The sequence below is a fragment of the Elephantulus edwardii genome, unplaced genomic scaffold, assembly GCF_000299155.1.
Source record: "Elephantulus edwardii isolate Elephantulus edwardi_28Jun2011 unplaced genomic scaffold, EleEdw1.0 scaffold00050, whole genome shotgun sequence".
Classification (NCBI taxonomy): Eukaryota; Metazoa; Chordata; class Mammalia; order Macroscelidea; family Macroscelididae; genus Elephantulus; species Elephantulus edwardii.
This window is the reverse complement of record NW_006399800.1, coordinates 379,192-402,051: the sequence shown is the minus strand read 5'-3', so window position 1 is coordinate 402,051 and position 22,860 is coordinate 379,192. Positions and strand designations below refer to the sequence as shown.

At 37.9% G+C, this 22,860-nt stretch overlaps 1 protein-coding gene across 2 annotated transcripts in view; it reads left to right on the top strand.

The window, feature by feature from the left end:
• MAP2K5 (mitogen-activated protein kinase kinase 5) overlaps positions 1-22,860 on the top strand; it is a 393,759-nt gene that overhangs the window by 39,709 nt on the left and 331,190 nt on the right. For both annotated transcript variants that reach the window (XM_006886624.1, XM_006886625.1), the window contains exon 3: positions 14,614-14,681. In XM_006886624.1, the coding sequence (XP_006886686.1) occupies positions 14,614-14,681 (68 nt within the window). The remainder of the gene's footprint in view (positions 1-14,613; positions 14,682-22,860) is intronic.

Below are 22,860 nucleotides of genomic sequence, written 5' to 3'. Positions count from 1 at the left end.
CAGGGCAGCATCTGTTAGCTGAAATATGTCAATTGGTATACCATCTATTCCTGGGGCCTTATTTTTTGCTATTTCCTTCAAAGCAGCTTCAACTTCTTCCTTCATCACCATAGGCTCTTGCTCATATGTTATTTTATTAAATTCTTCTGTGTCTGCCAGTTCCTTTTCCATCTTCTTTTAATACTTCCTGGATCATTTAATTTTCTGCCTAAAGCATCCTTGATTATAGCAACTTGAGGTTTAAATTTGTTCTTCAGGTCCTTGAGCTTAAGAAATGCTGAGTGAGTTCGTCCATTTTGATTTTCCGACTCCAGCTCTTGCCCATTTCGTTGTAATATTTTGCTTTGTCATCCCATACTGCACTTTGGAAACTTCTGTGCAGCTCTTTAGTATCTTGAATTCTTCCTTCTGCTTTGGCTTCTCTGCGCTCCAGTGCAATATTCAGAGTTTCTTTTGACATCCATTTTGGTCTTTTCTTCCTTTTCTGTCTTTGTAATGACTGTCTGCACTCTTCCTGGATGATACGTTTGACATCCTCCCACAACTCATCTGCTCTTCGCTCATTAGTGTTCAAGGCCTCAAACCTATTCGTGAGATGGTTCTGAAATTCAGGTGGGATGAACTCAAAGTCATATTTTGGTTCCCATGGATTCGGTTAAATTTTCCTCAGCTTCAGCTTGAACTTGCATATGAGTAGCTGGTGGTCTGTTCCACCATCAGCTCCTGGCCTTGTTTTCACAGCTGATATTGAGCTCCAGCATTTTTTTCCACAGATATAATCGATCTGATTCCTATGCATACCATCAGGTGAAATCCATGTGTATAACCTGCGTTTGTTTCTTATAAAACGTATTTGCAATGAATAGGTCATTGATTGTACAAAATTCAGTCATTCTATCTCCAGCTGCACTTCTGTCACCAAGTCCATGTTTTCCAACTACTGATTCTTCTTCTATACCTCACACCAGGCATAAATAGTAACTAAAAATTAATCAAAGACTTAAATGTTGTGCTTTAAAACTGCAATATTCCTAGAAGACAGTTTGGGAGGAGACCCATTCTTTTTAAAAAGAGGACAACAGATATTACAACAAGTGCAGGAATAAAAGAAAAATCAATGAATGAGACCTTATTGAGATGAAAAGCTTATGCTCCCCCAAAGACTTAATTAAAAGAGTAAATAATCTCCTCATTGGGAAAAACAATCTTAAGGAACAACTTAGTCACAATAAAGGTTTAATCTCTGTAATTTATAGAAAAGTGCAACAACTCAACAGTCGTAGAAGGACAAACAACCTAATTGCAAAATGGACAAAGGACATGAATAGGACTTTCACCACCAATTATAGGAAAACATGTCTGGATCACTAGCATTTTAGAGGTGCAAGTAAAAACTTTGATGAGATGCCATCTTTGTCCCTCTCCCCAAAATAGCACTAATTTTAAAAATATGTATTTTTGCTTAGTTTATTGTTTTCTTTTCAGCCTGTTACAGTCTTTCTTTATTTTTGCCTCTAGAAAGAAGTGTAAGATTTCTGTGTAGTTAGATTTATCATATTTTACTTTATGACTCCTGAGTTTTTGTCATATTTAGAAAGATGTTCTATGTAACAGAATATAGAAAAAAATTTTCTTTTCTTCTTTCCTTTCTGTTTAAATGAGGTTAAATATACACACACCCATATATAGAAATACAGTATGTACATATACATATTTATATACATAAATATATGCATAAAGTAGATGTGTATTTAAATATGTATGCATGTACACACATATGTGTGTGTGTTAAATCTCTATATTTGTTTCCATATCTTGGACATGGTCAGTTTATTTTGATGAAAAAAATCAGGTGAAGGTGCAACTTTATTGTTCAATCAGAAAGATAGTTAATGTTGTAGCAGGTATTGAATAATTCTTATTGTTTCAAATGGAAGAACAGTTCTAATATGATACTAAATTCTATAATCATTAAAAACCCTGTATGTTTGTATATCTGAGTCCTATGTTTGTTGTAGGGACTTGGCATTCATGTAAGCTCTGAGATTCCTGCTGATTTTCAGTTCCATTAGCAGATTAATGAGTACACCAACATATGAGGTGATAAAAATCAGCTTTTCCCGTTAATCAGTTTCCTGGGCATGTCTGTTTCATGTTCCTCTGCTTGGATTTTCTCAGGATAATTTGCTGCTATTAAATGATTGGAGCACTGGTGTATAATTGGAGCATTGGCAGTACAATCTCACTGGTGACTTATTAGTATAATCTTAACTGGCGACTTAAGTCTATTAAGAAAAATGCTGACTTACTCCTTCGAATACCTTGTGATCTCACTTTTGGATAACACTCTTTGACTTTGCACATTTTTGTCAATTTTTTTTTGTGATTAGGTGCCACTGAATTGAGATTGATTCATAGTAACCCAATGAATAACTTAACCCTTATCGATCCTCTGCTTAACCAAACATGATGTCCTCCAGCGTTTGGTCTCTTCTGATGCTGTGTCCAGAGCAAGGGAGTCAGACATTGTTCTTTTGTGATCCATAAAGTTTTTATTCAATAATTTTCAGAAGTAGATTACCAGGCCTCTCTTGCTAATCTGACATACTTTGAAAGTTCCACTGAAACCCTGCTGGTGGTTGATACATGGATGATGTAGCTTCCAGCATCACAGCACAAGCAGACCACTCTAGTGTAACAAATGGGCAGGTGGATGATGGCAGCACATAGCAGACACTCAGTATATGTTTCTGGCATGCATGGGTGGTTGAAAGAAGGAATTAGTAAGTACAAATGTTCTATCCATTAGCAAAATCTATTTGCCATATCTTCAAAAATACGTTCAGTGTGTGATGATTTATCCAACCTCAACTTGGTACAGATCACCATCACCGTTTATGTAAACAAGGGTAGTTGTTGTTATGTGCTATCAAGTCATAGGCAACTCATAACGACCCTATGAAGGAGAGTCCTCAACACTTGTGTGACTTTCATCCTCTCTCCAGGTTCATAGGGTTTCCAGAGGCAAGCTATTATGGTAATGGATGCCACTCCTGCTTCCAAGCTTGTTTTAATCGGGGAGCTCCAGCCCACACTGTCCGCATTGGGTAACCAACCATTAACGCATTTGACACATCAATGTCACAGTGTTCAGCTTCACAGCAACCACAAGTTACTGCTGTATGGCATGTGGACACACCAGGGCTATACAACCTAGAAGAATGTTTGAACAAAGGATAGTAGCCTCCTAATTAGTCACTCTTCTTCATGCAGCAGCCTGAGTGATCCTTTTAGAAGTTAAACCATGATGAGCTCTGATGGCCTAGTGGCAAGAAGCTGTACTGAAGCTGTACTGCAGTTCCAGAGGAATGCAGTTCGAATCTACCCGATGCTCTGCTGGAGAAGGAGGGACAATCTCCTCCTGTACCAATCAGATCTGATTTGATGGTACACACACAAAAATTAAAAAAAAAAGACATTAAGCCAGGCTATGGCCCTGAACTCCCCAAGAGCCCACATTATTCAGGAAGTAAAAATGATGTCCTTAACATCCCCTCCAGGAACATGAATGTTCTTATTTGCCTACCTCTCTGCCCCACCATTGCTTCTCTCAAGTCATCTACTTCTCTCATCCTTTTTCATTCCATCCTAGCTGCTTTGAAAGTTGCATTCTTATGACTCAAGACCTTTGCATTTACTGTTTCTTTTGTCTAGAACACTTTCCCCCCAGACATCTACACAGCCCTTTTTTTTTCATTCTTTTACCAGTAGAATATAAGCTCCAAGAGGACAAGGTTCCCTCTCTTCCTGTTACTATGCATGGTGCCCAGAACAGTGCTTGACACATAGTGGGCACCTAAATATTTGTGAGAAGGTGGAAGAAGCAAAGAAGGAATTGGGATATAGAAGGCATGGAGCTAATGAGTGTAAAGCTTCATGAATGTGAAGACCTGGCCTGAGAAATTGTGGTCGCTAGTCCTCTTGATGGCACATAACAACAACAGCAAGTCCTCTTGAGATCATCTGACTCTACATCTGTTGTTGTTAGGTGCTGTCAACTTGAGTACATGGCGACTCTATGAACAAAGATCTGAACCCTATTCTATCTTGCACCATCATCACACTTGCTGACACACAAGAGCCCATTGTAACAAGCACTGTGTCAGTCTATCTTTTTGAGGGTCTTCCTCTCCTTTGCCGACCCTCCAACCTTTCCCAGCATCATGTCCTTTTCCAAGGAATAGCGCCTCCTAGCAACATGACCGAAGTATGTGAGGCAAACCTCATCATTCTTGCCTCCAAAGAGCCCTCTGGCTGCACCCTCTCTAAGACATATCTCTTTGTTCTCTTGACCATCCATGAGATATTCAGTACTCTTCTCCAGCACCACAGCGCAAAGACATCAATTCTTCTCCTGTCATCCTTATTCATTGTCCAGCTCTCAGAGGCAGCAAGTGATCAGAAAGAATGTGGCCTGAATGAGACACACCCATATCTGACAAGGGCTCAAACTTCACAGCTTTTTGATAGTTTCCTGTTGATCTCTTTCTAGCATCTACCATTATATTTTAAATTTTAGGGTTAGGGTTAGGGTTAGGGAAAAAATGCTGTTCTGTAGTTGTAATCAACTCCTTTCTGGTACTGAGGAAATGTGGCAAACGCTATACAATCCATTAGCTTGGCTTGATTTTGCTCTTTATAGACATTGAGTGTTTCTCTCAGAAGTCCACCTGAGCCCTTTCCACACAGTGGGTGCTGTTGGCTCTATGCTCCCAGAGTCTGCTGTTGCCTGATGGTGGTTCCTGTGCTTGCAATTCTGACCGCTCCTTACCTTGAGGCTGCCTCTCCTGTTGAGTCTTTATGTTTCTTCTCTTGGTTTCTCTTTTGAATTGCATGTTGCTTCAAATAAAATCACTAACAACATATGGCTTGTTATGATTCTCTTTTCCCAAGCTCTGCCATTTTGTATATTTGTGACACACTGCAGATTTCGTGAAGATTGCTTCATAATATTTGTTTACCATCTGCTGCACTCTATTTAGTATCTTGCTAGGATTTTTTCCCTCCATTTTAAGTGACATTAACAAAATCCAGCCAGTACATAGACTTTCTGGTTCTACTTTTGCTTCCCTAATGTGCTGGAAAATCATATTACTATGCTCCAGGCAACTAGAGAATCCTGGGATTCTCATTGTGAACCAGGGTGTCAGATCTTTCCCTCTTCTTGGTCATATCCAGTAATGCTTTTTTGGTCAGATGGCAAAGAACCTTCATGTATAAGAAAAAAGAAAAAGAAAATTGTATTTTCTACTTCTTTCTACTTAGTACTACTACTTTTCTTCTCTTTACCAGCATGGTTGTACTTTTAAAACTCTTCATGACATTTTAGTGAGTTTTTATGATTTCTTGTTCCAGTGTATACGATCCGTATAGCTTATCTAGTCTGATAGGCAAGTGGACTTGCTAGATGGACTATATCAGTCCAACCTTTTGTTAAAAAAAATATTTCAGGTTTTTGTTTTGCTGAATGGTTTTATATAATTTTCTTATCCTTCACTAACTTCTTGCATAGTGAATTAAGTTTAATTAAGTCAGAAATATAATTTCACTTTCACTGTTAAGATTTAGGATTCCCTCAGTGGGTCAGAGATAGACTGTGCCAGGACTGCCGGTCTCCGAATGGGTGTATTTCTATAGAGTTTTGTCTACTATTATGATTCAGTCTCCTTTTATTGACAAGAATATTAAAGAGTGAGGTAGAGTCCCCCTGTATAAAATTAGATTTCATGTTACTTTGGGCACGTTGTGAGGAAGAGTCAGTCCTTGGAGAAGGATATCAGGCTTGGATAGGCGGAGAGTCAGCATAAGAGAGGAAGACCCTTGACAAGATGGACTGACACTGTGACTGTAGTAATAGGTTCAGGTGTGTCAGAGATGGCAAAGATGGCACTGGGAAGGGCAGATTTCAGATCTGTAGTTCATAGGGTCTCTGAGTAATTCACAGGATCTCTCAGTCACAATTGTAACAACAACAGCACTTAATCCATTAGAACTACTCGTCACTGGATCATGTAGCCTGATTTTGTCTTTAGGCTTAATTAGCTTGCTGTTTTCAACTTACCTAAAATTTTTCGATCAGAGTCAGATCCCCTTATGAAACAACTTGAACACTTGATTTTCTGGGTTAGTGTCTGAAAGCTATTCTAGTTTTTTGTCTTCACTTTTCTATCCACTTAGACCAAAGTACCCTTACTACCTGTAAGGAACTTCTCTGCAAGCATACTTTCTGGTAACCAGATTCTCTTGAATTGTTTAAAAACTCTGGTGAAGTCATTCACCAGAGATGCATAGGATTCTAAAATTTTTTTTCAAGTTTTTTTTAGGTACTGTTGAATCAAGTACGACTCATAGCGACCTTGTGAACAACAGATATGAACCCTGGCCTGTCCTGGGCCATCTTTGTAATTAATCTCTTACACACTTGAGCCCATAGCTGCAGTCTCTTTTCTGTCCATCTGATTGAGGGGCTTCATCTCTAATGCTGACCCTCCACTTTTCCAAGCATAATGCCTCTTTCCAAAGAATGACCTCTCCTAAGCAACATTCCCAAAGTATGTGAAACATAGCTTTACCGTCCTTATCTTTAAGGAGCACTCTGTACTTTCTCCAAGACATATCTGTTCTTTATGGCAGTCCATGGAGATTTAGTACTACCCTGGTGTTCACAGATACTGATTCTTCTTCTGTTATCCTTATTCATTGCCCAGTTCTCAGGTGCATAGCAAGTGATTGAAAATGCTATGGCTTGAATAAGGTACGCCTTAGTCTTTAAACTGACATCATTATTCCTTGATATTTTGGAGAGGTCCCAACAAGCAATTTTCTCAATGAAATATGTCTTTTGATTTCTTAACTGCTAGTACCAAGGGAGTTGATTCTGGATACAAGTAAGATGAAACTGTTGACATTTTCTCAGCTCAGCAGTGAGAATTTTTGCCTTGTTGATATTGAGATATAATCTGTATTGAAGGCTGTATAGCCTTTGATCTTCTGCAGCAAGTGTTTCAAATTCTCCTCACTTTAAGCTAGTGAGATTGTATCATTTTCATGCTGTGGATACATCTTCTTCTTCATAGAGTAAAGCTTCTCAAATTATTTGCTTGTCTTACAGATTGAATAGGTATGTATGGAGAAAGGATATAATTCTGATGCACACTTTTCCCTATTTTAAACCATACAGTGTTCCCTCGCTCTGTTCAGACAACAGCTTCTTGGTCTAGGTATGGGGTTTGTGTTCTGGGATTCCCATTCTCCTTAGTGGGAGCCATAGTTTGTTATGGTCCATACAGTCAAATGTCTTTGTATAGTTAATAAAACGTAGATAGATCTCCTTCTGGTATTCTTTGCTTTCAGCCAAATTCAAGCCCTGACTTAGCGAACTAACACCCTTTTTTACTTCTTCATTTATAGAATTATGGTTTAAATAATTAGTCTTGGTGGCAAAGTGTGTAAAAGATTGGACTTTGTAGACTTTGAGAGCATAGTCCATGAGGAGTTGCATTGCTAACTGAAAGTGAGCTACTGAATGAAAAAGATGGGCAGTTTCTTCATATTCAGTTACTTCCTGAAAACCTGTCGGAGGGTCAATTATCAGTCATTTCCTACTGTGCAGCAGAGGGAATAAAGAATTGACAGCCTGAATCCACCAGCTTCTCTGTAAAGAGTCACTTTATGAGTCTGCTCTCAGAAACATTTATAGCTTCTGAAGCCCAATGAAGGGTTGCTGTGAGTTGGAATCAGCTCAGTGGCTGGGAAGGTGGTGGTGGTGGGTGTTCTGGTAGTGGGTGATTAAAAATTATTTTTCTAGAATGTTTTCCCTCTCTTTACATTTTATAAGAAAGTTTGTATCTGCTTCATCAAATTCTTAAGTGTACTTCCCACTCCACTCCATGTGGATAATTTTTTATTGAGATCTTATTGTTGTTGTGTACCTTTGGTGGGTTTTCAGAGGCAGTAATCACACAGGAGGAGGGGAGATTGCCCATCTTTCTCTTGTGGAGCAGCTGGTGGATTCAAACCGCATACCTTTGGGATTGCAGTGCAGCTTCTCACCACTACACCGCCATAGCTCCCTGTTGAGATCTTCATATTGTATACCATCGAGTCAGAACCAACCAGCAGGTCTTTTAATTGCATAGGAGGAGATTGTCCATCCTTCTCCCATGAGTAGCTAGTGGATTAAAAATGTGTGCCTTCAGGATTGTGATGCAGCTTCTCACCACCAGGCCACCAGAGTTCCCCTACTGAGATCTTACACATATTTAAATTTGCTTGTAAACGGTCTTTTCCATAACCATCATCAGCTAGCTATGAGATTTGTGAAAACTATTTTGTTCAAGCTGGGAGTTGTAGGGTTTTGCTTGTTTTTAGCTAAATTCAAGACTTCATAAAAAAGAAATAATTATTCGATTACATTAACACTTAAGTTATTAAGTTAATATTTAAATATTATATTTCCTTACACTCTATCAGTTTCCCCATCTCCTGCACTTTAACAATATTGTACATTTAAAAAAATTTTACTGGAATTTTAATGAAAGTTTACCAAAAACTTTGATTTCCATTCATTTATTGTTGCACATTTTCCTCCCTATGTTCCCTCTTCACTTTTCTCTTTTAAAAAAATTCTTTCATTGTTGCACTGTTCTCCCCTTGCCCCCAGTCTACTGCATTGAAACAGAAGTTAAGAACTGTTTATTTGCATGATAACAGTCCAGAACAAGAAGGGCATAGAAAAATCATCTCCTGCATTTTAAAGACAATATTTTGAGTCAGCGTTTAAAGTGATAAAATTTCCAGAACCTGTGTAGGATGTACTCTGTTTCTAAAACCAGAGCAACGTCACCCACTTTGACTTAAGAGAAAGGACTCACTCATTGCCATCAGGCTGGTTCTAATTCATAATGACTCTGTCAAGTTTCTGAGTCTGTAACCTTAACACTGCTCATTTCCTCCCTTAGAGTCTGTGGATTTAAGCTGTGGGAGATGATGCAGCTTTCTGGTTAGCAGCAGCACTCCTCTAACATCCTCGGGGTAAAGAAAAAAAGAACATCCTCAGGAATATGCCTTTGTTGGTTAGTTTGTTTCTAAAAGTGACCAATGTCATTTTTATAATTATAGCTTTATACCAAAACTAACAACTCTTGGAAGCTTACTGATACCAGTAGTAGGATGACGTGCCACAGTTCCTGGCTATCTAAACGGTGTGACTTGATACGGATTCACATTGAATTAGGGAGCGCAGTGGGAGACAACTAAGATCCATGGTGCAAAACCCAGGAACAGATCCTTTGGTAGCAAGACTTTGATGAGAACTGTTTGTTACCTGACCATTGAGTGGGGCTGGCCCAAATGCTTATTTCTGTTGTATTGTCAGATTGCTGTTGGCAGTTAAGGAGAAAAAGGAAGTAGTCTCATTGGGAGAGAGCACAGGCTCCTTCCTAAGGGTCTCCAGAGCATGGGCATAGAGCAGGGCTTTAGAATTGTAGCAAGAAGAGTGGGAGGGCTTACTAGGCAAGATCTGTTTGTGAATAGGACATTCCCTCTGGCGTTTGTTTTCTCTATCATGAGGAAATTATCGAACAATATCATTCGTATCACATGCAAGCAAGATTCTGCTGAAGATTATCCAAAAACGACTAGAACAGCACATCAACAGAGAACTGCCTGAACTGCAGGCTGGATTTAGAAGAGGCCGTGGTACTAGGAATATTATAACTAATATCAGATGGATCCTGGCTGAAAGCAGAGAATACCAGAGGAATATCTATCTGTGTTTCATTGACTATGCAAAGGCATTTGTTTGTGTGCATCACAACAAACTGTGGCTAACTCTGAGAAAAATGGGAATCCCAGAACACTTGATTGTGCTTATGTGAAGCCTATATAATCTCAGTCCAATAGCAATATCCAAGAAGCTCCAGGAGTCTCATTCTGACCATCATTTCTTATATTGGTCTTGTCAGGCTGGTGAAGCTCACACTCTAAAGTGATGTGTGTTCTGTGTTAAACTTTTAATCAATCTATACTTTTGTATATTGTATGCTCACTCCCCCTAACAACCTAAACTGGATTCAGACAGGAGTGCATGCAGAGTCATAAGGTGGCGCCACCTACCAGCAGCATCTCCTTTATGAGCTTTGTCACCTCAATGGTATCTGTAAAATGATTTGAAAAATTATTCCATTTGACTTGTTCTCTTTGTAAAAATTATGATACCAATAATCAGAATCATAGGTCCCATAAATCTACTAATTGGCTTCAATATAAAAATAAATCCAATGAAAAAAAAATCAAGTATAGAAAGTACAGAGATAACTCGTGGCTGCTGTGATGCCAAACACTGACACTGATGTGTCAAATGCTCCCTGGTTAAAACAAGCTTGGAAGCAGGAGTAGCGTCCACTTCAAAAATAGCTTGCCTCTGGAAACTCTATGAATGTGGAAAAATGATTAAAGTTGTACAAATATTCAGTCTTTTTTTCATAGGGTCACTATGAGTCATCTATGACTCGGCAGCACCTAACAACAACACAGCATTTTTAATGTCTCTGGACATTTTTGTAAACGTACTGTCTTCATGATGGTAGGTTTTTTTCTTGTCTAGATCTCTGATTAGAGTGATTTTTCCACCTGATCCAGTCAACAATCATGTGTCCAAGAGTGACCCATAAGTAATAATAATGATTATTTAACACATGTGTCAGAGCTGAGGCATAGGAACAAGGTCACCGCTTCCAGTTTGTCCCTGTGAGGCTGTGCACTTCTGCCAGCCATGCTGCCAGTGCTCAGAATGTTTTCACCTGTGCATTTACAGTTGTACCACATAGGCTGTTATCAGTAGTGATGAACATTTTATCTTTAGAAGGATAAAGAAGCTAACTAATTATTTAAAAATAGCCAGAAGTCATTTTAAGTCCTGACTGGCAGATGGTGTGAATGTCAGATCATCAGACCAACAATACCATTTTGAGTTAAAAAATGAGAATTAATCTTCTCATTGGGCATATCCTTACCTTTTGAAAGCATTTTTAAGAGTTAAAATATTTTTGCATAAGAAACATTGAAATAAGTAGATTATTTCTTGATGTGGCTACTATCAGGATGATACCTTTAAATGTATATATTGTGCTTGGATTTTTTTTTTAATTGTAATTTTAACAAAAGTTTATGGAAAGGTTGGGGTTTCCTTCTTTCACTGTTGCACATTTTCCTCCCTCCCCTCCCCTAGTCCACTAAGCAATGCATTTCTTGTTCCAGATTGCTTTCATAGCTATGCCTAATCATATATTCCTTTCAGACATTTTTTCATTGCAGTGTTCATTATCTATCCACTCTTTTCCTATTCTTCCCTAGTCCCCATGTCAATCCTATTTTATAACAGTGGTGGTATGCAGTATTTTTCCTTTTTTGACTGAGATATTTCACTCAGCATAATGTCTTCCAAGCTTATCAATGTTGTGTTATGTGTTATAAGTTCCTTGTTTTTTTAGTGCTGTGTAATATTCCATTGTGTGAGTGTACTATAATTTTTCTAACAATTTGTTTGGTAATGCTCACTTGGTTTGCTTCCATCTCTTTGCTGTTTTAATAGTGCCACAATAAACAATGGATGTGCATACATCTGTTTGAGTTACAGCTCCAATTTCTTTAGGATATATTGTTAGTAATGAAATTGTTGGGTTAAATGATATTTCTATTTCCAACTTTTTGAAAAAAAAAAACCACCAGACCACCTTCCATAGTGGTTGTACCATTTTAAATTCCCATCAACAGTATATAAGAGTTCTAATCTCTCTACAATCTTGCCAGCCATTTGTTGTTTGCTGCCCTGTTGAACTTTGCTATTGTTTCTGGGGTGAGATGATATCTCACAGTTATTTCGATGGTTGTGTATTTTTAAAAGTCTTGGTATCTTCTAGTCTTAAGGCTGTTAGGTTATTTTAGAAGAGTATGAATCATTATTTGAAATTTAAGGGTTACCAGCGAAGACCTAATTAAATGGCACTGTTTAGAGAGAAAAAACAAATTGCTAGATAGAATAATATATGTGGAAACATTTAGGTTGGGGTGGCATTACAAATTTAATCTTACACTAAGGCACTAGTTTCTTCTTTTGTAAAAGATTAATGATAATAATGATGAAGGCTATCTCATACGATTATTGTTGCATTTTTGAGCTGTTGTTGTTATGTACTGTTGAGCCAGAACTGACTCCTGGCTGACCTGCTAGCAGATTTTCAGAGGCAATATATTGTACAAAATTGTTTGTCTCCTGTGGAGAAGTTGGTGGATTCGAACCATGTCCCCTTTCAATGCAGCACAACTTCTTAAAACTAAGCCACCAGAGCTCCTTTTCTAATGAGATACTGAATATGAAATACAAATAAGGATGCTTTTTGTATTGTTATGTAATGTCCAGTTGGAACTGACTCGTAACTAACCCTCCAGTGGATTTTCAGAGGCAGTGAATCAGATGGGAGGAGATTGCTCATCTTTCTCTCACAGAGCAGTTGGTGGATTAGAACTGCTTGCCTTTTGATTGATAGCACAGCTCCTTACCACTAGGCCACCAGGGGTCCTTCTTGTATGTTGTTGTTGTCAATTGCCTTCAAGTTGATCATGACTCATAGCGACCCTATGAACAAAAGGCCTGAAGCCCCTCTACAACTTCCGGCATTTAACAAAGTTCATAGAGTTTCTGGAGGCAAGTTATTTAGGAAGTGGATGCCATTCTTGTATAGTAATATTTAATAAATGTTTGTCATTTTTATCATACTATTGTGATATGATAAATTGCTTAGGACAAGGGAATAATAGAGAAGTTGAAGAATAGGGTGCTGTTTGAGAAATTTTTATAAATGCTGTTAGCAAAATGACAATAATTTCTCATTTTAAAAAAATTTGTCAAACCGATTTAATCATATTCCAGTTTTGTTTACTTTATATATTGTGAGTGATATGAGCAATAGTTTAATTTTCTGCTGTCACTAAGACAGTTTTAGTTCTTTATTGATATATTAACAGCACTGTCAATGTAGGAGCCAGAGTTGTTGTTGTGCCATTGAGTTGCCTGTGACTCATAGCGACCCTATGTACAACAGCCCTAAACCCTGCTCTATCCTGTACCAATCTTATTGTCTCTGACACACCTTCCTTCCCCACCCTGCCTGCCCCGTACTCCAGTAACGGAATCAATCCATCTCATGGAGGGTCTTCGTCTCTTGCTCTGTCCCTCCACCCTTCCAAGCATTGAAGTCCCTTTCCAAAGACTGGTCCCTCCTTGCAACATGACCAAAGTATGTCTGACGAAGCTTCAGAATTCTTGCTTCCAAAGTGCATCCTGGACAAACTTGTTTGTTTTCCTAGCAGTCCATGGTATATTCAATACTCTCCTCCAGCACCACAGCCCAAAGGCATCAACTCTCTTTCTATCATCTCCAGTCATTGTCCAGCTTTCTGATGCATAGCAAAAAATTGCAAAGGCCATGGCCTGGATCAGGCGCACCTTAGCTTCCGGACTGACATTGTTGTTCTTCAGTACTTTGAGGAGGTTTCTGACAGCAGACTACCCCAATGCAGTTTGTCTTTTAATTCCCTAGCCACTGGTAACAAGAGTGTTGATTGTGGAGCCAAGCAAACTAAAGCTGTTAACAATCTCAATCTCTTCACTATCTGTCCTGATGCTGCCAATCGGCCCAGTGGTGAGAATCTTTGTTTTTGATGTTGAGCTTCAATCCATATTGAAGACTACAGTTCTTGACCTGCAGCAAGTGCTTCAGGTCCTCCTCAGTTTCAGCAAGCAGGTTTGAGCCAGAGTACTCAGTTACTAATCATTTGAAAGGTTGGTTGGTTGATGGACGAAAGGTGTGGTCTGCTCCTGTAAAGGTGACAGCTTTGGAAACTCTGTGGGACATTTGGCTTTGTCTTATACATGCTCTGGTGGCCTAGGCTAGGTCTGTAGGGAGTTGTGCTGCTAACCCAAAGGCTAAGCCTTTCTAGCTATTCAAATCTATCAGCAGCTTCATGGAAGGAAGACAAGGACTCTCCTTCCATGCAGTTTAAAACCTTGGAAATCCAAAGGAGAGTCACCTAAGAGTCAGTTCTGATTTGAAGGCGATGAACTGGGTTGTTTTTTTTTTTTTTGTTTGTTTATAGGTCCAATATGAGTCAATATAAATTCAATAGTATTGAGTTTTATTTTTATTGAGACAACTGATTAGAGAGTTCCAGTGCTTAGTGGTAAGAAATTGCGTGGCCAATGTAAAGGTCCACTGTTTGAATCTACCAGTCTCACTGGATTTACAGTCTCTGAAAATTCACTGGTGGGTCACTTCCAACTTGACAGTACATAATAATAGCAATGGTATTCTGAATGAAGAGCACAACAAAGCAAACCAATGACCCCAGCATTCTCCGAAAGTAGGATGGTCAGAATCTGGATATCAAGTGGTAAAAATAATTTGTGTTCTAGTTCTGCCTGACATGATTTTTGTATATTTTTTTTAAAAAAATGCAAATCTTATTGGTTACGTTTTGTTGCTTTTTAAACAGATGAAGATGAAGATGGTGATCGAATTACAGTGAGAAGTGATGAAGAAATGAAGGCAATGCTGTCATATGTAAGTATGTTACAAATGAGGACTATTTTTTAAAATGTTAATGTAATTGAGGATGATGTTCCCCAGACATAGTGCGGATATGAAAATGAAATTACAGTTGCCATAACATTTTTCTATATAATATGTAAGATTTTAAAAGATTTCCTTATATGCAAGTTAAGGGCATTCTTTTCAGAGGACTTGTACACTTACTGATCATATCATGAACATTAAGAATAATGCATCTTAATGACTTTTGCATTAGGTATGGTGCAGACTAAATGGACTATCAATTTCCTGTATTTTTTATGCAGTACTTAAAGTAACGGCTCATTAAAAATGAACCCCTGGGCTCTAAAAAATTTTTCAAAATCTACTTTCAACTGGAGATCTCTTTCACCCTTCCAAACAGACTATAGTTATGATGTAGCTGCAGGCTGAATTATGGATACACGATTTAAAGATGTACTCTCAGCTATTTTATGTACTGCCCCCCTGCAAGTCCCAAACCAAAATGAACTACTGGGTTACTTACTGAATCAAAGTGATTTGAATATATCAGGGAATGACTTTTTCTTTTGTGTTTCAAATTTCAATGAAAATTTGCAATAACATTTCTTTCCAAAGAAAGCAGATGATCTTTTAAGTTAGAGAAAAATAACAAAAGATGCCTTTCCAAAATTTATTACTAATTTGAAAAATTGAGTTGCCCTGAAGAGAATGAGACATAGCTTCTCAGAGCCTTGCTCTGAGCCTTCCTCTCTCTTCTCTTTTGTGTCGTCTGACTTTGTAATCTGTTTACAAAACCCTCTCTAGCGAGGTGGCAGAAAGAGCATTGGGCTGGAAGTCCAGAGCCCACAAGCCCTGCTCTAGCTTTCTGGCCTTAGGCAAATCACTTAACCTTTCTGTGCTGCAGTTGCCTCATCTGTCAGTTGTGGATAATAATACTTGTCCTTCCTACTGCACAGGGTCATTGTAATGATCAAATGGAATAATAGATGTGGAAGCCCTTTGAAAAGTTAAAAGTTCTATACAAATGCAAAGTGCTATTATGGTGGGAATGATGGAACAGGATCCATGCTTTTTTTTGAGACTCTAATCTTAGCCCACAGTTCTGTTGTAGGTTTTTGATAGACTTTTGCTTAAACCAGGATATTGTTTTATTGTAATGAAAACTGTAAAATATCTGTGTGGGTTTTCTCCAATAGTTTTAATTTAGGGTAGGAAGAAAGAGAACAAGAAGAATGGCATGATTAACAGAGCGTTGCTTTCCAACCAGCACAGAGTAGGAAAAGTCAATTTCCCATTGACTTCCCATTAACTTATGTGGGAGTCTTTGTGCACTGAGAATTTAGAGCTGGGCTCATCAGTACATTGAAAGGCAGAACAGAATTGTCTATGGAAAGATCTAGTATCAGTATTGATAGATTGGCTAACTCTCCTGAGAATGTGATGTGCTTATTTTTAGAATACACATAACACAGATGGGTTCTAGTTTTCTCAAACACATTCACTACAAGAATCACTCTCTGTACTTTCATTATGTGTATGGCATAACCATACACAAGGGCGTATTTTCATTAATGTACTTTAGGAAAGATTTGACAAATTGTGCTTTTTAAGAAACATTGCTTCAGGTGATAACAGTATTCATTTCCATTTCTGAGTGCTTGCTATTATATACTAGAAGCTTGAAGTAGTCTATTTTCTTTACTTTCAATTATCACCCTGTGAGGTATGTATGAGTGTCTCAGTATTTTAAATGAAAACACTATGGTTAAGATTTACCTGAGATCTTAGAACAACTGTGATTGTAAATATGAAATTTAAGTTCAACTACTATACCATACTCATTTACTGTTTTAAAAGATTTCTGCGCAGAGTCTGATGGGCAGAAGGAGGGAATGAAGGAATTAGGAAAGAACTAATAGGACCTGAAAGGATAGGGTGATAGTGGGCATAGATGAATGGTAATTGGTTTTATAAAGCTCAGTGTTATATATGGGAATGATTGTGTGACACACAGTGTATATGAATGAAAAATAATGTATATGAATTTTATATGCAAACCAGTGTTGTTGTTAGGTGCCATTGAGTAGACGACTCATAGCGACCCTATGAACAAAAGTCCTCAACACCAATACAAAATAAATTTTTAAAAAGCTTTCTGCCCTCTCTTCTCCTTCCAAGTGATTATATTTTGGGTGTTTTATGTTTATAGATAACCTTAGTTGAGGTAGCTGTAACTATTCCTTTTAATTTAAACTTATTTTTCTCAAATTTGGATTTTGTAGTAGGAAAACATTAGAGTTGTATAACTATCTTTATACTTAATAGTTCCTAAAGTTTCATGTTTTACTTCTAGTCTAGAAAAAAAATCACCTAGGTCATTCATTCTTAGATAAGGTGGTTTTGTGAAACAATGAGTTTTTCAATTTTATATTGGGGGGCAGACATGCTTTTAGATGTTGTGGACTTGACTATGACTCATTGCTGTGACTATGACTCATTGCAACCCTATGAACCTTGCCTTATTCTATGCTATCCTGGCCATCTCTGACATTCATCAACCCATTGTTGTAGTCACTGTCATCTGGTTGAGAGTCCATCTGGTTGAGAGTCTTCCTCTCTTCTGCTGACCTTCCACCATTCTAAGCATTATGTTCTTTTTCAAGTATTGTCACCTCCTTAAAATATGCCCAAAATATATGAGATGAAGGAAGCTTTACCATCTTTGCCTCCAAGAAGCGCCTTGGCTGAAATTTCTCCAAGATGTATTTTTTATTCTTTTGATAGTCTATCAGTTATTCAGCAACTCAAAAGGCATTGATTCATCTATAATCCTTAGTAATTTTCCAACTTTCAGGTGCATAACAAGTAATTGAAAAGACCATGGCTTGAATCAGATGTACCTTAGTCTTTAAACTGACATAACTGTTCCTTAACACCTTAGAGAGGCCCTTGACAGCAGATTTACCCAGTGCAATATGTCTTTTGACATAGTAGTAACTTAATTTTGCCAAATGACACATCAATAAAATGAATGCACCAAAAAGGATGGGCAGTATCCTCCCATGCAATTAACTGTCTCTGATAACCCATCAGAGGGTCACCTATGGGTCGCTTCCGACTCGAGGGAACAGGACACCAACACCCATTACTATTACCTACGATTTTCCTTTTCTACTGTTTTGTTTTTGAAGGGTGGGATAGTGGAAACCATTTGAAGACCTAAAATTGTGGGCAACACATAATGTAAAAAATAAAGATGGTCATTATTTTAAAGGTGTAAATTTATGTAAAACTCAAAACATTATTACGCACACACACCCCTCCCCCCCACTTAATTACTGTGAATAGTGAACGCTTTTATGAACTAGGACTGTTCCTTGAAGTTTGATTTGGCTACCACTGATCAGTTTCAGGTCTTCCCAGTCCTTCACTCAGCAAGTATTTGTAGGTGGGAAACTGAGTTCTGCCTCCCAAAACAGCCTTACTTCCATATTCTTTTTTTTTTTTTGCTTCCATATTCTGAGGGAGGGTTTGAGCAGAGTGATAAGGAGAATATCCCTGAAAGAGAGAACATGTTAGGCTGTCTAAGACTTAAGTAGGATTTTCTTCTTTTTTTTAAAAAATTTATTTTCTTTTATTATTTTTGTGTAAGTGTGCCGTCAAATCAGATCTGACTGGTATAGGAGGAGATTGTCCCTCCTTCCCCGGTAGAGCATCTGGTGGATTTGAACCTCTGGGATTGTAGTTGCAGCTCCTTACCACTAGGCCACCAGAGCTCCCCCGGGATTTTCTTTTTCTCCTATCTGTTGCAAAGCCTCTTTTATCACATGCCCTTTGATATTTCTTTTGTTACTAATTATTGAAATTCCACTTGGTTTCAGTTTTGCCAAAAAGAGAATCCTTTAGACTTAATCACACAACAGATCTTGGTTGCTAATCCTCATAAGTACCAGCCTAATATTAAAAATTTGCCCTGGTCTTTGTGTTTTAGGTTTATTTTGGCTCTGGAAAAGTGTCTCGAGATTCGATGTGATAGCATGAAAAAGATAATGATTACTGTTAGGTACCATTGAATCTGCTCCAGTTCCTAGTAAAATCATAGGGAACATACAGATAGATGACCAGATAGTTTCTGAAGATATCAAAATTGCTTTTCATGTGGTTTTATCACGTATTTGGTCACAGAAAGCAGTGAGCAGGAGAAAAACAAAACAGGAGCCACTTTTGCTCTCATTGATTTTCTCATTCCTCACCATCTATTACAAATGTTCAATGGGGGAACACCCTAAATCTCTGCATGAGAATAAAGAAATGTTTGCAACACTTGAATTGAACCTTCCTTTGCTAGGAGTGAAGTGGCTGGGATTCAGGGCATCTGCTTCTGTGTCTCATGCTTTCCATTAATTGGCCATATGATCTCTGGCTGAATCTGATATCGGTGGCCGCAGTTTCCTTATCTGTAAAAGGAAAGAGCTGGACAAGAGATCTCAGGATCCTCTAGAATTCCCTCCGTCCTCCCCCTTGCACAAACATTTTCTCGCTTGGAGCCAGCACAAGCCTACATTTTAATCAGTAATTTAAATAGATTTTTTTTTTGTGTGTTAGACCTGAAAATGTTGCCTTTTTAATTGAAAACTTATCAATTATTTAAATCACTAGCAGCCGTAGGCTGTTAATTTTATGTGTGCCATAATAATGGTATACAGTGGTTTTTGATACATGTGACACATGGACTAGCGTAGGAAGGATTTGCCATGGCAATAGGTGGTTGTGTGCTGTTAAATAATAACTAACATATTAAGCCCAAGTCTGTTGTCAGACATTAGTAGCATTTTATGTAAGTTATTTAGAAGTCGTATTCTTTTCTTCATTAGATATATTTTTAAGAGATAATGAGAAGAAAACAAAGCTATAATAAATTGTCTTTTAAGAAAATATAAAGTAATTTGGTCTCCAAGGAGAAATTTAATGTATTGGAAGAATTCAGCAGCCAAGTGTTATTACAGCACCATTGTGATAGTTCTCTGTGTTTTGTTATGAGTTTGTGTTAATCAACAATCTGTTTTTATAGCGTAGTTTCTTGTAAGTTATGTCATTAGAATATTCCACTTCTGGGATCATGGCTTTTCCTCTGACACTATTGTATCTTTTTAATTCCTCCATAAAGTATTTTTTTAATTAGAATGTGAAATGCTTTATTAGAATGAATATATATATATATATATATATATATAATCTCCTACATGTTCTGATAACTAAATACCTGATCTTATGCTAATTATTTAAAAGACCTTGTTAAATATTCTCTTAATGTAGTTTAAATTTTTTGGAGGTTTTTTTCCTCTTTTATATTCTAGGAAGCTTTAAAAAACACAACTGTGTTCTGCAGCTTTCCTCCTTGTAGCTTTATGCACTAGTCTGGCAGCACTGGCTTCATTTCCTTGTAACATCAGCCAACAAGACTGGGCCTTGTTTATTGGTTCATTGTGAGCTTTATCTATCATTTAGGCCCAGTTGTAGGAAGGGGCTGTTTTAATGTTAACCTCTTTCTTCAGATGACCTTTCATTAAGAAACTCAGCAGTACATCTTGCTTTTGTAGATAGATTCATATTTGTTTCTGTTAGAGCCTTATGTCTAGTAAAGGATTTATTACATCTAGTTCTAGAAGCTGAGAGGCTCGTGTGAGTGGAGTGCAGTATTAACAAGAATAATTTTCTTCATTTTCCTGTTCGCTGTCTTAGTACCATTTCTCACATTGCAAGAAGAGTGTGGGGTGAGTTTACTGTAATGCTCCCCATTGTGGCCGAGACCTTGTGTGTTAGAAGAGTGTAAGTATTCCCTTTAGTATACTTGACCACGATGTACCTAGTTAGATGTTGGGTACCATGAGGGCAATACTTTTTGATCTCTGGATCACCTTGTAAATTGGTGTATGATTAGTTTCAGCCCAGTATGCATAATTTGGAGATTGCCTCTAAAACCATACAGTTACTCAAGCAGAGTTGGAGAGGATCCTGAGATCTCTTGTCTAGCTCTTTCCTTTTACAGATAAGGAAACTGCAGCCACCCGATACCAGATTCAGCCAGAGATCACATGGCCAATTAATGGAAAGCCTGAGACACAGAAGCAGGTGCCCTGAATCCCAGCCACTTCGCTCCTAGTGGTTTTAAGTGATTTTATTGGCTTTTTGTTACTGCTTTATTGCTACTTAAATGATACTGTTGAGGCCTTACGAAGTCCTGGTAGTGTAGTGAATACCGTATTGCCCGATTGCTGAAGTTGGGCAGTTCAAATCTACAGCCTCACAGAGCTGGCGGCTAGAGGGTTGCTGTGAGTCAGCGTCAACTCTGTGGCCGTGGGCTTGGTTCTGGCTCAGTCTCTGAGGTTTTACTGAGGGAGTTTTGTAAAAACTGGGTTGTTGGGTTTTTCCCTGATAGCAAAAAAAAAAAAATGCAGTTTTTGTCCATTGATGTTCATAACATCATTATTCATAATATCAAGAAAATGGAAACAGCCCAAATGTCCATCAGCAAACCAATGGATTGATAAATTGTAGTACAGTCACACAATAGAATACTATATAGCACTAATGAACAATGACTTCAAAAAATACTGTGTAACTTGGGAGAGACTAGAGAGCATTATGCTGAGTGAAATATCTCAGTAACATAAGGACAAAGATTGCATAAGGTCATCACTCTGAAAAGAAAACAGCTGAGCACCATATGTATAAATGGTTAAAAGGGGAAAGAGAGAAGGGGTACAGAAAAGGGGAAGGGGTGGAGGGATGAATTAATGGGAACAATTCAGTGGGAATTTGAAAAAGCAGAATGATAAAAAGTATAGAGCAATGATAATTATATTATTTATATATATACACACACATATATATATAAATGATTGTGTAAAAACACAAAATACATATACAAAGCATAGTATATGTGAAAGATATGCAAACCGAAGAAAAATTAAATAATGCTGTTTACTAGAATTTTGATCTCCCAACGTTTGAACAAACCGACTTCCAGAATTGCATTTATTCAGCTTCCTAGCTGCCTTAGAGGACAGAGTTGAACTGGCCCGGGGTTTCCAGTGCCAAGATTGTGCAGAAATGGGCTGCCACCTCTTTCTCCCTGGGAGTCGCTGGTGGGTTCCATCTGTGGACTTCATGCCAAGATTGCACAGAAATGGGCTGCCACCTCTTTCTCCCTGGGAGTCGCTGGTGGGTTCCATCTGTGGACTTCAGTTAGCAGACTAGCACTTAACCATGGTGCTACCAAGGTGCTTCTAAATTTGAACAGGAACGTAAAACATTACTGTGTGAACTTTGGAAATTTTTCAAGTTTTTATCTTTATGCACAAGGCTGTTTTACTACAAGATATGTTGCCCATATAGGAGTTGAACGTTTAACAGCCTTGTGCCTTTCCTGTCAGAAAATTTTCATCTAGGAATTAAGAAGTTGGACACTCTTTTCTAGGGAATGCTTTAAAATATTTCCCATACTGAAGAGTCTCTCCTTTGTTTTACTTTCCAAGTAGGAAAATTACTCCCCTTCAGTGGTTAATTTACTAGTTTAGTAAAATTCACATGAACAATTGATTATGTAAATAATACATTCTTCTGGCAAGGTGGGAAGCAATTAAAGGAGTGAAAATGAAAAAACGAAAGAAATGAATAAATGGTTTAGGAAATGACTCAATTATTTACTCCAGTAATGACACGTGCCAAGTTCTAAGTAAAATAGTTTCCTCATTCCAGTCAAAGAATAACATTTTTTTTCCACAGACAGATTATTTTAACTCCTTTATGTCATCTGGAGCATTTGAATGAACTTGAAATGATAATAAAAATTTAGGAGCACCTCTCTCCTTTTAAAATTGAATTGCTTTTTTTGTTTACACAGCAAGTTAGGTTCTCTTTTAATAGTTTCAGTTCAGAATGTTCATTGACATTGGCTTCGTTTTTCATAACGTGTTAGCATTCTCATTATTTCCATTCTAATTATTCATTTCCTGGTAATTTACTTTCCCTGCCCCCTTGTGTTGTTGTTGTTGTTATGTGCTGTCGAGTCGCTTGCGACTCATAGCGACCCTATGTACAACAGCCCTAAACTCTGCTCTGTCCTGTGCCAATCGCACTGTCTCTGACACTCCCATCCCAATCACTGCAGTCACTGAATCAATCC